This window comes from Lagenorhynchus albirostris, chromosome 19 (genome assembly GCF_949774975.1).
Source record: "Lagenorhynchus albirostris chromosome 19, mLagAlb1.1, whole genome shotgun sequence".
Lineage (NCBI taxonomy): Eukaryota > Metazoa > Chordata > Mammalia > Artiodactyla > Delphinidae > Lagenorhynchus > Lagenorhynchus albirostris.
Genome location: NC_083113.1, coordinates 12,645,553 through 12,663,245, shown reverse-complemented (window position 1 = coordinate 12,663,245; position 17,693 = coordinate 12,645,553). Strand labels below are relative to the sequence as shown.

The 17,693-nt window shown below is 50.2% G+C and overlaps 1 protein-coding gene across 3 annotated transcripts in view; it reads left to right on the top strand.

The window, feature by feature from the left end:
* GRIK5 (glutamate ionotropic receptor kainate type subunit 5) overlaps nt 1-17,693 on the top strand; it is a 51,828-nt gene that overhangs the window by 18,776 nt on the left and 15,359 nt on the right. For all 3 annotated transcript variants that reach the window (XM_060130444.1, XM_060130443.1, XM_060130445.1), the window contains exon 12: nt 8,823-9,026. In XM_060130444.1, coding sequence (XP_059986427.1) covers nt 8,823-9,026 — 204 coding nt within the window. The remainder of the gene's footprint in view (nt 1-8,822; nt 9,027-17,693) is intronic.

The following is a 17,693-nucleotide window of genomic DNA, read 5'->3' as shown; positions in this document are numbered from 1 at the left end:
GTGCACAGCCGGACCTGCCCATTCGTTCACTAACATTTTCAGACTTGTGTTTCTGGGCTGGGCCTGCTCCAGGCACTTGGGGATTCAGACGTGAGTCAACCTGGGCGCTGGGGACAGGAAGCTTTCAGGGCTTGTCTTATTCCCTGCTCTGTCCCTTGGGCCTGGGGTGGTGCCTGGCACCTAACAAACATGGAGGGGTGGTGAGTGCTATGACAGAGGTGGGGAAGGATCTCTGGAGAACTTAGTTATGCTTATCCTGGTCGTTAGAGACCGTTAAGCAGGAAGGGGCAGGGCCAGATCTGGGTGTCAGAAAAGCGGGGCCCTGAGGGAGGCTGCAGGAGAGAGAGACGCCCCAGGTTGGGGAGGATGAGGCCTGAGCTGTCTAGGGCTGTGGGGAGGGAGGGGATCTGATGTGGGATGTTGATGGGCTGGGCAGGGGGAGGGAGCAGGTGGGATGGAGGCTGGGGCTGTCCCTGGGTGGTGCCCACACATCTGGAGTTGAGCGAGGGCGGGCTGGTGCCAAGACCGAGAGAGGTCCCTCAGGGAAGCTGGGGGTGCAGGAGAGGTGCCCCAGGGGATGAGGCTTTGCAGGGCCCTTCCCCAAGCCCCAGGCCCTGCCCCCTCCCAGAGAGGTTCTCCCTTCATCAGACTGGGACATGTCGTCCTGCTCTTTGGTGCCTCTGGGGTCAGACAGACCTCACTTGCATTCCTGGCTTTGCCTGGACCTCAGATCATCCAACTCTCGAGGCTCCATATGTTCATCCGTAAAATGGGTCTAATAGTCCCACCTTGAAGGGCTGTGGGAGGATGGCATGAGATCAGCAGGCCCCCCTGGCAGTGTCCTGCCAGGAAGATGTGCTGAGCACATGTGAATCCCTTTTCTCTCCCCATCTGGCATCATCAGTAAGAATAGCAGTCGGGAATTCCCTGGCTGTCCAGTGGTTAGGACTCTGCGCTTTCACTGCTGAGGGCCGGGGTTCAATCCCCAGTCGGGGAACTAGGATCCCACAAGCCGAGTAGTTGGGCCAAAAAAAGTAAAGAATAGCCACCATCGTGGCCAGAGTCTTTGAGCTGTATGCTGAGCTCTTCGCTGGAGTTACTTGGCGTTCATGGCAGCCCTGAGGCAGGTACCGTTGTGAGCGCCGATTTTCAGACAAAACTAAGGTGCAGGAGGGTTAGGTGACGCGAATCGCGCAACTAGAGGATGGCAGAGCCCACGTGCTTCTACGTTGCGCCACACCACGTCGATTTCTGCTTCTTTCCAAGCCCTCGCTTCTGCGTTCTAGGCCTGGCCCTGCCGTCCGTACACTTTGTGACCTGGGTGGGTCTCTTCTCTCTGTCCTCAGCTTCCTCCTATAAAATGAGGGAACTAAAATATTCATAATAAACTGAAGGGGGTAAACTAGATCGGGGTCCTTTAAACTGCCCTCCAGGAAGTCTTGGATATGGAATTGGGTCCTGGCTTCACAAAAAAGGTCCAGGCAAGCAGCTTGTGAGGAATGTTCTAGACCCACCCTACTTTAACATTTCTTAGTTTCAAGGGATTTTTATAGAAGTGTAACATGCATACAGAAATTTGCACAAATCGTTAAGTGTACCACTCACTGAATTTGCAATTACTGAACACACCTGTGGGACCAGTTCTCCCACCCCCAGCTCTCCATATGCCCCTTCTGGTCTCTAACCGCCCCCCAGGTTAGCTTTGCCTGCTTTGAACTTCACATAAATGGCATCGTATTCTATGTTCTCTCTCTGGTCTGCCTTCTTGTGCACAACACGTGTTTGTGAGATTCACCCACGTTGCTGCAAATAGTTTAGTCTCGTTATATGTCCTGTTATATGAACGAACCGCGATTTACTTACCCACCAAATTGATGCGCATTGAAGTTGTTTCTAGTTCTTTTGCTATTGTGAATAGTCCTGCTGTGAACACCCTACCACACGCCTTTCGGTGAACATGCATAGGCATTTCTGTCGAATGTATTTGCAGGAGTGGAATTGCTGGAGTTTTCCAGCCTCGGTAGATACTGCCAAAGCATTTTCCAAAGTGGCGGTACCATTCCCCATTCCCACTGGCAGTGTGTGAAGGAGAATTCCAGTCGCTCCTCAGTTTAGCCGGTGCTGAGTATAGGAAGGTGCCAACCCTATTGTAGTTTTAACTTACATTTCCTTAACGACCGTGGAAGGTGACCACTTTTTCATTTATTGCCTGTTCGGAACCTTCTTTTGGGAAGTCCCTGCTCAGATCTTTCTCTATTTTTAGAAAATTGGAATATCTGACCTTTTTATTGATTTGTAATCTATTTATATGTTCTGGATATAAGTTCTTTGTTGGAATATACATTGCAGAGAACTTCTCCCACTCTGAGGCTTGCCTTTTCACTCTTGGTGGTATTTTTTTTGGCTGTGCCGTGCAGCTTGTGGGATCTTAGTTCCCCGACCAGGGATTGAACCTGGGCCCTTGGCAGTGAAAGTGAGGAGTCTTAACCAGTGGACAGCCAGAGAATTCCCCTCAATGGTATCTTTTTTTTTTTTCAATATTTATTTATTTATTTGGCCGTGCCAGGTCTTAGCTGCGGCATGCGGGATCTTCGTTGCTGAGTGCAGGATCTTTGTTGCGGCGTGCGGGATCTTTAGTTGCAGCTTATGAACTCTTGTTTGCAGCATGCGGGATCTAGTTCCCTGACCAGGGATTGAATCCGGGCCCCCTGCATTGGGAGCACAGAGTCTTAGTCACTGGACCACCAGGGAAGTCCTCCCAGTGGTATCTTTTGATGAAAAGATTTTTAATTTTCCTAAAGTCCATTTTATCCTTTTCTCCCTGCTTTACGGTTAATGCTTTTATTTATTTATTTATTTACGTACGTACTTATTTATTTATTTTTGGCTGCATTGGGTCTTCGTTGCTGCGCGCGGGCTTCCTCTAGTTGTGGCGAGCGGGGGCTACTCTTCATTGCGGTGCGCGGGCATCTCATTGTGGTGGCTTCTCTTGTTGCAGAGCACGAGCCCTAGAGCGTGTGGGCTTCAGTAGTTGTGGTGAGTAGGCTCAGTAGTTGTGGTGCACGGGCTTAGCTGCTCCACAACATATGGGATCTTCCCAGACCAGGGCTGGAACCCGTGTCCCCTGCATTGGCAGGTGGATTCTTAACCACTGCACCACCAGGGGAGTCCAGTTAATGCTTTTAGAATTTAAGAATTCTTGGGATTTCCCTGGCAGTCCTGTGGTTAAGACCCCGCGTTTCCATGGCAGAGGGCATGGGTTTGATCTGTGGTCGGGGAACTAAGATCCAACATGCCACACAGCACGGCCAAAAAAAAAAGAGTTCTCTGCCTACCCCAGGTTCATAAAGCTAGTCTCCTATATGTTTCTTGAAAATGTAATAATTTTGCCTTTTACATTTAGATCTACAATCCACCTAGAATTGGTTTTTGTGTGTTATGTGAGGTAGGGGGGTCAGAGAACATTTTTTCCATATAGATGTTCTATTGAATGGCACCATTTATTAAAATGTTCATTCTTTCCCCCTTCAGCACAGTCTTACCCTTGTCATAAATCAAGTATCCATTTATGTGTGGGTTTCCAAACTCTCCATTCACTTGTCTGTTTGTCTGTCTTTGCTCTAATACCACATTGTCTTAAATACCATAGTTTTATTTTATTTATTTTATTTATTTATTTATTTTTAACATCTTTACTGTAGTATAATTGCTTTACAATTGTGTGTTAGTTTCTGCTTTATAACAAAGTGAATCAGTTATACATATGTTCCCATATCTCTTCCCTCTTGTGTCTCCCTCCCTCCCACCCTCCCTATCCCACCCCTCTAGGTGGTCACAAAGCACCAAGCTATCTCCCTGTGCTATGCGGCTGCTTCCCACCAGCTAGCTATTTTACGTTTGGTAGTGTATATATGTCCATGCCGCTCTCTCACTTTGTCACAGCTTACCCTTCCCCCTCCCCATATCCTCAAGTCCATTCTCTAGTAGGTCTGTGTCTTTATTCCCGTCTTACCCCTAGGTTCTTCATGACCTTTTTTTTTCTCTTAGATTCCATATATATGTGTTAGCATATGGTATTTTTCTCTTTCTGACTTAACTTCACTCTGTATGACAGACTCTAGGTCCATCCACCTCACTACAAATAACTCAATTTCGTTTCTTTTTATGGCTGAGTAATATTCCATTGTATATATGTGCCACATCTTCTTTATCCATTCATCTGTTGATGGACACTTAGGTTGCCTCCATGACCTGGCTATTGTAAATAGAGCTGCAATGAACATTTTGGTACATGACTCTTTTTGAATTATGGTTTTCTCAGGGTATATGTCCAGTAGTGGGATTGCTGGGTCGTATGGTAATTCCATTTTTAGTTTTTTAAGGAACCTCCATACTGTTCTCCATAGTGGCTGTATCAATTTGCATTCCCACCAACAGTGCAAGAGGGTTCCCTTTTCTCCACACCCTCTCCAGCATTTATTGTTTCTAGATTTTTTGATGATGGCCATTCTGACCGGTGTGAGATGATACCTCATTGTAGTTTTGATTTGCATTTCTCTAATAATTAATGATGTTGAGCATTCTTTAATAACACCACAGTTTTAAATTGTCTTAATACCCAGTAGGGTGAATCCTCCAGTTTTCGTGTCCTTCTTTAGGATTGCTTTGGTTCTTTTGATCTTTTACATTTCCATATGCATTTAAATATCATCTCTAAAATTTAAAAAATATTTTAATATTAATATTTTAAACTGGGGGCAGGACAGAAGTTAATTAAATAGAATTAAGTAGCATTCAGTTTAATTCTACACTAAATAGAATTCAAAGCGTGTGGGGAGGGGGGGAGTGAAAAAATCCATCCCCTTCCCTCTCCAGTCCCCCATTTTTTTCCCCATCCTCCCAGATATGTCTGAGCATGTACGAGCCCATACCCACTTTTTCCTTCACAAAGGATAGCATATTGTACACGTTGTTCTGTAGCTTGTTTTTTTCCTGTGAATATATCTTATAGAACTTATTTTAGTAGTTGCCTGGGATTCTTTGATGACATCAATAATCTTTTTAACCTGTTCCAAATTAGGCTGTTTCAGTCTTTGTTCCTGATACAAGAAATGCTGCCATGATTCTCCCGGACCTACATTTTTGTGTACAGGTGCATAGCCATTCGTAGGATGAGTTCTTAGAATCAGACTTAGCAACATCCCACTGTCCGTCTGCAATGCTGGGCTTCTGCAGAAGATTCTTTTTGAAGAAATCTGAAAACCTTGGATTAGAGGCTTCTTAAAACCCTTGGATCTGATGGTCTGGGGCTGCGGGTTGAGTGATAGATCATTGTTTTCTGACCTAGCGTTCTGTCCACAGGCCTCAGTCCCTGTTTTTGGCTCTGTCAGCTCCCACCTGATCCTGAGGCCTCAAACCCCAATCCAGAACCCAGGTGCCTCAGTCTTGAAATTGAAGATCAGCTTGGCCTGGTGGAAGGAACAAGGGCTTTGGAGAGCACAGCAACTGGATCTTGAATCCCAGCTCTGCCCAATCTCCCCTTCCTACTGCCCTGCTTCAGCTGTGTGACCTTGGGCAAAACACCTGACCTCTCTGAACTTCGGTTTCCTCCTATGTACATCAAGAGGGCTGTATGAGCACTTTCCAGCTCTAACACTGGGTGTTTGTCTAGAGAATTCTTGATTTCTGATTCTCTAGCTTTGATACCCGGCCAGGCCCCCCCGTCTCTGTGTCTAGCTTCTCCCAGCTCCGATCTTGTTTAGTCTGGCATAGGGCTTAAGAGCAGAGCTTTGGACTCAGCCTGACTTGTCCATCTCAGCCACTCACTACTTCACTTCTCGGGACCTGTGTCCTCATCTCTCAAATAGAGGTAATAATACTGACCTCCTACGCTGACAGAATAGCTGTCACACAGCAAGCCCACAAGAAATGCTAGCTGCTGCTGCTATTATTAGTATTATCTCATTCCTATTCCTGGTTCCACAGTTTTGGATTTGAAAATGTGGTTTGGGAGAGAGAGAAAAGCACTGACTTCCCTCCATCCCATCTCCCCTCAGCTCTGAGACTTTGTTGGGGTCCTGGAATCTAGTCTATAGGTACCTTATAGTACCCATCACTGTATAACAAACCGCCCCAAAACCTGGAGGCTTCCAACAATAACGATTATTATTTCTCACAGTTCTGTGGGCCAACTAAGCAGTTCTGCTGAGCTCACCGTGGTTGCATTCAGCTGGTGTCTAGGCTGGGCTGTTGGCCGGCACATCTTGGTTCACTCATTCTCCCTCATCCTTCAGCAGGCTGGCCTGGGCTTCCTTTTTTTTAAAAAAAATATTTATTTATTTGGCTGCGTCGGGTCTTAGTTGTAGCACGCGGGATCTTTTGTTGTAGCGCATGGGCTCCAGAGTGCGCAGGCTCAGTAGTTGCAGTGTGTGGGCTTAGTTGCCCTGCGGCATGTGGGATCTTAGTCCCCTGACCAGGGATCAAACCCACATCTCCTGCATTGGAAGGTGGATTCTTAACCACTGGACTACCGGGGAAGTCCTTGGCCCGGGCTTCCTTACACTGGGATCCCAAGAGATCTCTCTGAGGGCCCAGGCTCTGAAAGTCAGACAGCACTACTTCCAATGCATTCTGTTGTCCAAAGCAAGTCTTGAGGGCCGCTCAGACCCAAGGAGTGGAGAAATCCGCGCTCTTTTTTTTTTTTTTTTTTTTTTGTGGTAAGCGGGCCTCTCACTGTTGTGGCCTCTCCTGTTGCGGAGCACAGGCTCCAGATGCGCAGGCTCCAGATGCGCAGGCTCAGCGGCCATGGCTCACGGGCCCAGCCGCTCGGTGGCATGTGGGATCCTCCCAGACCGGGGCACGAACCCGTGTCCCCTGCATCGGCAGGCGGACTCTCAACCACTGCGCCACCAGGGAAGCCCCGCTCTATCTCTTGACGGGAGGAGCTGCAAAATACTGGGCATCTACCTCGGAGCTCAGTAATTTTGTGCTGAATGAATGAGAGGTGGCAGAGGTCACTTGACCTCTGTGAGCCTCAGTTTCCACATGTGTAAAGTGAGTCTAAGGATACCTCCCGTGGAAGGTCACCGTGAGGAATTGTTTTCCTATTTTTATTGCGGTACATGAGCCTCTCACTGTTGTAGCCTCTCCCATTGCGGAGCGCAGTCTCCGGATGCGCAGGCTCAGCGGCCATGGCTCTTGGGCCCAGCCGCTCCGCGGCATGTGGGATCTTCCCAGACCGGGGCACGAACCCGTGTCCCCTGCATCGGCAGGCGGACTGTCAACCGCTGCGCCACCAGGGAAGCCCTTTTTTTTTTTTTTTAATGGCCACGCCACACAGCTTGCAGGATCTTAGTTCCCCCACCAGGGATTGAACCTGCGCTCTCGGCAGTGAAAGCGTGGAGTCCTAACCCCTGGACCGCCAGGGAATTCCCACTGTGAGGAATTAAATTGATAAAATCCAGAGAACAGCACAGGGGCTGGTACTTCGCAGGTGTTCAGTCCACATGGTAACCATATGGGTATTATTGCCAAAGGTCTTCTTGCTGATTCCTAAGTCCTAACTCGTTTTATTCCTAAGTCCAAAGTGACACTGTACAAACGACCATTTAGACAATAGCTATGTAAGATAAGTATCCCTTTTGTTACCATCATCTTCATATGCCTCGTCTTACTAGCACTTGGCATATTCTCTCTGATTTTGTCCTTATTTGGCACAAAAAGGGTCGGTAAAGTTTGCTCAAAAATAAGCATCAACATAGCAAAACAGCTGTAGGCCAGAGATTGCAAACTGTCAGGTGTTTGGTTAGCCTGCAAAGCATTTAAAAAAAAAAATTGGTATTAGAATTTGAACTGTTGCTAACCTTTAAAATCAGGAGATTTTACAAAACATCCTGGGTTTCCAAATTCTCTTGACATTGGACCATCTGGCATCTCAGGCCTGCTTCCCTTGTGGCAGCATTGGGCTGGAGCTAAATCCTGGTGGGGCAGATCCTCTTTGATCCCTTGGTGGCTCATGAAGTCAGTTTAATGGGTTGTTATTGGTTGTGTAGAAAAATGAAGTAGAGCAGGATGGAAAATAGCAGGGTATTCTGCCATAGCCTTAAGGGAAAGGACTGCTTTGTGGAACTAAGTCTAGTTACATGTGTGCAACTGTGAGCACACAGACATATGTGTATGACTTGGATTACAAGTAAAATATATATATCTTACTGCGGGTTTTAGCCAAAAGTTTGAAAGTTTGGCAAAATCTCCATCCAGTCTGATTCATTCAAATTACCTGCCTCCCTTGTAGCCATTTGAGCTTGAGATGAGGTTGTCTGGTGGAGATCAAACCAGTTTCCTGCGATCTGCTAGGGCCTGGCAGGGTCCCTGTGCTTTTTCCCTGGTTCTGAGTATTTGTTTTTGTTTTGATAGTTATTTTTAGTTTTAGTTTTTAAATTGAAGTATAGTTGACTTACAGTGTTGTTAGTTTCAGGTTATACATATATATGTATGTATATATACATATATTCTTTTTCAGATTCTTTTCCCTTATAGCTTATTACAAAATGTGAGTAGAGTTCCCTGCGCCATAGAGTAGGCCCTTGTTGGTTATCTATTTTATATACAGCAGTGTGTATATGTTAATCCCAGCCTCCTAATTTACATGGCCCTGCCACCGACTGAGCATTTGTAAGCAGGGGATGAGGGCAAGGACTCCGTCATCTCCACTCTGCGGGCAGGTTCCTGATCTGGCTGCAGCCTGGGCCCTGGGACCCACGACCCAGCCCCCAGATGCCCCAGTCTCTGATCCCCCCACCCCTTCTCTCCTGCTTCCCCAGGAGAACCCGTACGTCATGCGCCGGCCCAACTTCCAGGCCCTGTCGGGGAACGAACGCTTTGAGGGCTTCTGCGTGGACATGCTGCGGGAGCTGGCCGAGCTGCTGCGCTTCCGCTACCGCCTGCGGTTGGTGGAGGACGGGCTATACGGGGCGCCCGAGCCCAACGGCTCCTGGACGGGCATGGTCGGCGAGCTCATCAACCGGGTACGGCGGGGCCGGGGCTGAGGAAGGGGCCGTGGGTCGGGTGAGCAAGGGTGGGCAGGCGGGCAGGCGGGCAGCCAATGGTGCCTCAGAACCAGCCTGGTGCATACAAGGGGCGGGAGCCGACGGTGCGCTGTGTGCCTGCGGCTGGTGAGCACCACGGGGTGGGCACAGTGGGGAAGAAGGGCGATGCATCCCTTCCCGTGTTCCGCTTTCAAATGCTTCCCTCACGTCACCTTGGCTTAAGTCGGTGCTCAAAGATGTGTTGAGTGAATGCAAGAGATGTGGAGCGGGAATTGGACAGACGTGGAGGAGATGGAGAAGGCTTCCTGTGAGAGGCAGGGAGAGGGCTAGGCGGCCGGGACGTGCGCTGTGCCCAGCACCTGCCAGGAGGTGGACGTGGAGGCTGCCTGTTGCGCTCACAAGGCCACGCATTCAGTAGGTGTTTATTGAGCACCTAGTGTGTGCCTTGCACCACGCTGGCGCGGGATATAGTGGTGAGCACAGGGGACCTGGGCCCTGCTCCCAGCAACTTAGGGCTCCATTGAGATGCAGAAAAGCAAATGACCGCAAGACAGAGCCATTGGCTGATGGGGAAAACTCAGAGGAGGGACCCAGAGGCTCCTGACCCAGCCAGGCATCCAGGGAGGGCTTCCCAGAAGAGGTGATGCCCAAGCAGATTCCCAAAGAGTGTGAAGGAGTCAGCAGGGTGAAGGGGGGGTATGGGAGACGGGCAATGTGTTTGATGGCATTTACAAACAGCGGGGGGTGGGTTGGGAACATGAGTAAGAGCGAGTTGGGTGTGGGGCGTATTAGAAGAGCAGCCGGGCCCTGAATGTGGGCAGGATTTGAATGTAGGTGAGGAGGGCAAGAGGCAGTGGGGTGGGGGGTGGTAGGCAGGGGTGCAGCGGAAAAAATATTTTGGAGTCAGACCAACCTGGCTTTGAGTGCTGGGGTGAGTCATTTCTTTCCTCGGAACCTCAGTTTCCTCTCCCTAGGATGGGGATAATGATACCTGACAGGTCTGTAGTAAGGTTACAGACACGCTGCGCACGTTGCTTGTCATAGGTGGTTCTTCTTTTTATTCCAGTCATGAGAAGCCATGTGGGCGAATGCCCAAAAAAGACAAACAGGCCCCCAGCTTAGGGGCACGTCCAGGGCAGGTGTGTGGAGCCGGGACCTGTGGCCACAAACGGTCAGGGTGGCCTTGACATTGGACTTGGCTGACAGCGTCAGAGACTCTCACCCTCCTGAGCCCCTGAATGTCACCAGGGGAGACTCAAAAAGGCCACTTTGCTTGACAAGGATGTTTATCCCCGTAAGGCACTGATTTTCGAAAGTTGTTTTGACTGCAGAGCCTTTCTTCCGTTTGAAAGCGCCCTCAGGGCCCTGGACAAAGCAGAGCTGCTCTGGGGGTGACAGAGGTCGGGGGTGTCCCCCGGGTTCTGGTGGCTCGGTCTCTCTCACCCCACCCAGCTGGCAGGCCCGAGGCACTGCCCTACAGGCAGCCAGCTGGTTGAAAGCTTCTGCCCTGGGTGGGTTCAAGAGTCTGAAGCCAGGGCCTGAGGAGACAGGAGGCAGGAGCTGGTGGCCGGACGCCCACCTCACTGGCAGGCTTCCCTGTGACCTCATTACCATAGCCTGGTCCCCAGTCTCGTAAGCTCAGAACTTTTGTTCATCAGGGCCCCCAGAAATAAGACTCCAGGAGAGCAGCCCTCCCCAGCCAAAGTCACCGTCAACTGGACATCTGTTTATTCATCAACAAAGAAGTCCTATTTACAGCTGTATGACCTTGGGCAAGAGTCTTAACTCCCTGTGCCTCGAACCTTCCCTTAGGACTTAGTGTGAAGGTGCCTGGGGTAAGCATAGCAGGGCTGGGAGCTTTTCTCATTGGTTACTGCTCTTGTGGTCCTGCGTCCTGTTTGAGTCTCTGCTGAGCATTTGTTGTGTGACCTTGGGTGAGTTACATAACCTCCCTGTAAAACTGGGGAAATAACAAATGCTAGCACATAGGGCTGTTGTGAGCATGAAATGCGTTAATCCATGTACGGGCTTGGAACAAGGCCGGGCAGGTAGTGGGTGCTGTGTGCCTGTGCTATCGTTAGTGTTATTCCTGCCAGCACATACATACATTCATGCGTTCGTCCGTCCTCCAGCCAGCTAGTATTTATTGAGTGCCTACTGTATACCAGGCCCTGTGATACACCCTGGGGATTCAGTGGCCTGGCCTGGCCTTGCTCTTACGGTTAAAGACTTTGGCCCGCAGCCAGAGGTCCATGGGATGCACCCCCTGCACACAAAGGGCTGAGCTGGCTCAAATGAGGAAACAGAATCATCGGGGCTGCTCGATGGCCTGCGGGGAGGTCAGGGGAGGCTGGAGAGGGCCAGGACTTGGTGACCGCCTGTGGCGGGGGCGGAGGAGAGAGGACGTGAGCGTTCCTTCTGTTTCTGGCTTGGGCAGCTGGGCGATGGCGATGACATTTAGGGAGAGAACACTGGAGGAGGAGCAGGCTGAGAGTGCAAAGGATGGGCGGAGTTTGGCCTCTGCAAGGCTCAGCTGCCTGCTGTGGGATGGCCAAGTACACTGAGCTTCGCACAGATACTCAGCACTGTCCTCACAGCAGCAGCAGCTGACGTTTATGGACTTCACGCCACGCGCCAGGAACTTTGCAAGTGTTACTTAATTCTTCTAATAATCCTTCCTGGCCCAGAGGATCACTGCCCTCCTACCGATGTGAGATCAGGGGCTCGGTAGTGAACGGACTTGCCCCCAACACGCAGGGCTGCAGCCAGGTGTGACTGACCCAAGGCCTGTGTCCTTTCCAGACACCCAGCAGGTACTTGGGAAGCCTAGAGTGGTCAAGGTGGTGCTCACACCGTGCCAGGCCCTTGTCCGAACCGTATGAACTTGTGTTAACTCCTTGACTCCTCACAGGCACCCCCTGAGGAAGGCCTGGTGTTTGCCCAGTTTTCTCTAATGGACAGAGTAAGGCACCAAGATACTGTCCAGGCCACATGGCTAGTGACAGGCAGAGCCAGGGCTGGCACCCCAGCAGGCTGGCCCAGAGCTGACAAGTGACTTCCAGATGGAAGACAGCCCAGGGCACCAGCATCCCCCCAGCCACCGCCCCCCGACCCACCCCCCACCCCCGGCCAGGCTCAGGGCTTGTAGGCCAGTCTCGAATTATGGTCCATTTATTCCACCCAGTGGCCACTGCTGGAATTACCTTTCTCCCTGCCATCACCACTGTGCTGTGAATTCAGGCCCCGCCCCTCTCACCAGCCTCCTCCTGGGCCTCCTGGCCTCCCGTCTCTCTCCACTCCAGTTTGTCCTCCAGTAGGATCTCTGTACGAGGCAAGTCTGACCTATCACTCACAGGCTTTAGCTGTCACCCCCCGGGGCCCTCCGGTCTGGCCCTAAAGGACTAGGCAGATATCTTAGGTCGGGTTTCCAGGGAGCAGATTCCGAGGTGCAGATTAGCAGGCAGGTGTGTGCGGTGCCCTTGGAAAGCAGCGAGTGGAGGAGGAGGCCTGGGCAGAGGGAGGAGTTGAGCTGTGTTGCAGTCATGACTGGACCTCAGCCGTCCCACGGGCAGCTCTGGCGCTGGGATGGCCATCAAAGACATCCCCCTGGGCTTCCCTGGTGACGCAGTGGTTGAGAGTCCGCCTGCTGATGCAGGGGACACGGGTTCGTGCCCTGGTCCGGGAAGATCCCACATGCCGCGGAGCGGCTGGGCCCGTGAGCCATGGCCGCTGAGCCTGCGCGTCCGGAGCCTGTGCTCCGCAACGGGAGAGGCCACAGCAGTGAGAGGCCCGCGTACCGCAAAAAAAAAAAAGACATCCCCCTGAGGTAAGGGGGAAGGCTTTTATGCCCCCCACCGACACGTCATTGGATGAGGGCTGTCCTCGGGGAGGGTCAGGACCTGGGGCAAAGGGGTTCTTCCACCTACAGAGCAATCAGCCACCAACACCTGGTACCATGAGTGCCTGATCCGGAAGGAGGGTCTGGGCGGCCACCACGGTGTCCACTACAGCTGTGGGCTGGTTAGATGCCAGACAGAGCCAGCTTCAGGTTGCCCGCTTTCCCGTGTGGTCCCTGGTGAGCCATTTCATCTCTCTGAACTAGCTTCCCCTCTTGAAGTGGGAATGATGTTCCCTCCCTCACAGAGTTTTGTGGGGAGTGGGTGAGGGGTAAGCTGGAGGTCCCACAACAGAGCCTGAGTTACCGGGGCCTTGCAGGTAAGGAGTTTGCGTGTTCTTGTTGTTTTCTTTTTGGCCGAGCCAAGTGGCTTGCAGGATCCTAGTTCCCCGACCTGGAATTGAAGCCGGGCCCCAGAATTGAAAGCACCGCATCCCAACCACTGGATGGCCAGGGAATCAACCCCCCCTTTTTTCCTCCTTTTTAAATTAATTAATTTATTTATTTTTGGCTGCGTTGGGTCTTCATTGTTGCGCGCAGGCTTTCTCTAGTTGCAGAGAGTGGGGGCTACTCTTCGCTGCGGTGCCTGGGCTTCTTACTGTGATGGCTTCTCTTGTTGCGGAGCATGGGCTCTAGGCGCGCGTGCTTCAGGAGTTGTGGCTCACGGGCTCTAGAGCGCAGGCTCAGTAGTTGTGGCACACGGGCTTAGTTGCTCCGCAGCATGTGGGATCTTCCCGGACCAGGGCTTGAACCTGTGTCCCCTGCATGGGCAGGCAGATTCTTAACCACTGTGCCACCAGGGAAGTCCCTTTTCTCCTTTTTGGATGTTGTTTTTATTGTGTTATGAAGTCACTGGAAGGTGCCATGATCTAATTTATTTATTCTTTTTTTTTTTTTTTTTTTTGCGGTACACGGGCCTCTCATTGTTGTGGCCTCTCCTGTTGTGGAGCACAGTCTCCAGACGCGCAGGCTCAGCGGCCATGGTTCACGGGGCCAGCCGCTCCGCGGCATGTGGGATCTTCCCGGACCGGGGCACGAACCCGCGTCCCCTGCATCGGCAGGCGGACTCTCAACCACTGCGCCACCAGGGAAGCCCTATTCTTTTTTTTTTATTGAGGTGAAATTCATATAACATAAAATTAACCAAATTCAGTGGCATTTAGTATATTCACAGTATTGTGCAACCATCACCTCTATCTAGTTCCAAGACATTTTCATGACCCCCAAAGAAAACCCGAACCCATTAAGCAGTCACTCCCAATTCCCCCCTTCCCCAGCTCCCGGCAACCACCACTCTGCTCTCTGTCTCCATGGATTTACTTATTCTAGACGTTTCATATAAATGGAATCAGCCAATATGTGGCCTTTTGTGTCTGGCTTCTCACATGGCATGATGTGCTTGAGGTCCATCCACGCTGTAAAATGATGAGTACTGCCTTTTAGGGCTGACTAATATTCCATTGTATGGATAGAGGACCTTGATTTAATTTCAAAATCATTTAAAAATGATTACTCTGGCTGCTGAGAAATAACCGTAGTGGACCAAGAGTAGAGACAAGGGGGTCCATTGGAAGGTGTGGAAGAGAGAAGATGCTGGCTTGTGCTCGAGTGGTAGCTGTGTCAGGTGTACCACCAGCTGGGATGTGTGCCAGAGGGTGAGAGGAATCAAGAGTGACTCAGGGTTTGGCTAAGCAGCTGGGCCAATGGCAAGGCCAGTTTCCACCGTGGGGAGGACATAGGAGGAGAAGCTTGGTGGGGTCGGGGGTCGGGGGGATAAGAATTATCTCCGGGCGTGGGTTGTTTGAGATGCCTATTTGAAATTCAAGGGGGAGACAAAAGAATTTCCTTGTGTGACTGAGCATGAATTATTTAACTTGTCCACTATTGATGGATATTTGGGTGGTCTCCAGTTTTTGCAGGCATAGACAATGCTACCATCGATTGGATTGGTGGGGGTATTCCTGAGGGATAAGTTCCAAGTGGTGGAGGCACTGGTTCAAAGGGTATGAATGTTTTTTAAGTATATACTGCCAAATGGTCCTTCAAAAAGGTTCCCCCAATTTATATTCCCACCAAAAGTTCACGAGAATGTCAAGTTTTCCACACTCTTGCCAACAATGGGTATTATCAATCTTTTAAAAAAACCTTTGCCAATCTGAGAGGCTAAAAATATCTCATTGTTTTAAGCTAAACAGAATGTCACATGGCTGCATATTAACTCCCATGTGGATGTACTGTAATTTATTGAAGCATCTTTTATATTTAGTTGTTTCCAGGTATTTTTAGATGTTTGTTTGTGCTGTTAAAAACAACCATAAGCAAACATCTTTATGCACGAAAGCTTGGCTTGCATTGTAGCTGATTAGGATTGAATCTCAATAGAATTACCAGGTGAAAGAGGAAAACCCTTCGTATGGCTTTTGTTATATACTGTTGAACTGCTTTCCAGAAAGACTACATCAGTTTCTTTTTTTTTTTTTTTTCTTTTTTAACACCAGTTTCTATACAGGCTCCTTCTTGGCACTGAGGCTTTTGATGGATTTTTAGATATTCAGACAACCTCCTGTCATTTTCATAGATGGCAAGTCATTTTGATTTTTCCTGCTTTGTCTGGTGGACCACAGTAGGGTTTATGTGGCCAAGTGATAAATGGAGTCTGAGCCCAAGTTCCACTCAGAGTGGGCCTGATAGGCCCTTGGACTCACTTTGTGTTTTTCCAGGTCCTGGTTGTATAACTGGAATACGCTTTCTGACCTGTGGAGTCAGGGTCATTACGGTAGAAAGAGCCAGTGGAAGCCCCTAGAACTCCCCCTGTTTCCCAGGATAGTAATCCAAAAGCAATTCTACATCCTTTGGAGGAATTGCAGAGGTTAGTGCCGCCATTAACGGCTTGAAAGAAGCAGGGGTAGTGATCTCATCCCTGTTCAACTAGCCTGTTTGGCCTGTGCAGAAGGCAGCTGGATCTTGGAGAATGACTGTGGATTCTTGTAAATGCAATCAGGTGGTGACTCCAATCGCAGATGCTGGCCCAAATGAAGTATCTTTACTGGAGCAAGTCAACACAGCCGTTGGCAGCTGGTGTGAGCTACTGACCTAGCAAATGCTTTTTCCTCCATACCACTTTCCAAGGACCACCAGAAGCCAGGAGTATAAACCTTCAGTCTTGCCTCAGGCTGACATCAACTCTCTTGCTTTCTGCCATCATATAGACCAGCAGTTCCCAACCTTTTTGGCACCAGGGACTGGTTTCGTGGAAGACAATTTTTCCACAGACTGGCGGGGGGATGGTTCAGGCGATAATGCGAGCGATGGGGAGCCATGGGCAGCGACAGATGAAGCTTCACTCGCCCGCCGCTCACCTCCTGCTGTGCGGCCTGGTTCCTAACAGGCTGCGGACCGGTGCCGGTCCACGGTCCAGGGGTTGGGGACCCCGATATAGAACACCGAGAACTTGGTCTCTTGACGCTGGTCCATCACATTGGCAACATTTTGCTGATCAGCTCTTATGAGTCTGAAATAACATTTAGTGAGGAGGTTGGCAATAAACCCACGGCTGATACCAGTCAGTCAGTGTCCAGTCTGGAGACAAAACAGTGCCAGTTACTTGAACAGAATCATATCAGCTATATTTGTTTGTTTCTTTGTTTTGTTTTGTTGTTGTTGTTTTTTTTGGCTGCACCTCGAGGCATGTGGGATCTTAGTTCCCTGACCAGAGATCGGACCCGTGCCCCCTGCAGTGGAAGTTCGGAGTCTTAACCACTGGACCACCAGGGAATTCCCCTCTTATCAGCTATTTGAACAGAGAGAATTTAATACAAAGAATTGTTAACTAGGGGTTCCCTGGCGGTCCAGTGGTTAGGACTCCATGCTTTCACTGCTGAGGTCCCAGATTCAGCCCCTGATCAGGGAACTAAGATTCTGCAAGCCACACAGTGCAGCCAAAAAAAAAAAAAAAAAATTGTTAACTAGGTGTAAAGTTGTTAACCCACTAACTGAAAGAGTAAAAAGAAATCTAATGGATCCTGAAGGTAGCAGCTGGAGGAAGCAGCCATCACCCCGAGGGCTAAGGGGAAAGGGGAAGAAGTTGGAAAGATTAAACCTTAGAAACTCAGACGAGGGTCCCCATAGAGCTGAAACTCAGACCTTTGCTGTTTGTCTGGTATTGCGGATATCTGGTGGGGTTTTTGGATTTGAGCAACAACTTATACCTGGGTATAACTTGGAAAGGGGGCAGGGGTTCCCAAGACTCTGAGAGGGGTCTAGAAGAACTTGCAGCATTTAAGGATCTGTCTGTCCTCCATTCGGAATTCATCTCAAATCGGACCACCTCCTCTCCACCTCTACTTAGCCCCACCCCCAGCACCTCTGTGGGCATCTTTAGTCAGCTTCCACTCTTGCCCCTGTGGTCTGTTCTCAGGGCGGCCAGATTATGTTACCCTCCGCTGCACACACCCTCTGATGTGATGTCCTCTGTTGCCCTTGGGGTAGAATCCGGCCCCCTTCCCCTGGCCTGCAAGGCCCTGCAGGGCTCTGGTCCCCACTCTGCTGCATTTCCCACCCCACCCACCTTTCTGCTCCAGCCACCCTTAGGTGCAGTGGAAAAGCCACCCAAGGGTTTTTAAACAGGTGACTATCATTTTGGATGGGGGGCGTGTTATGAGCAGAGGCAGGGGTCCAGTGAGGAGGCTGATGGGTTATCGTGGGGGGCCTTTGCCAGGACAGACCTCCTGTGGGTGCATAAAAATAAAGAT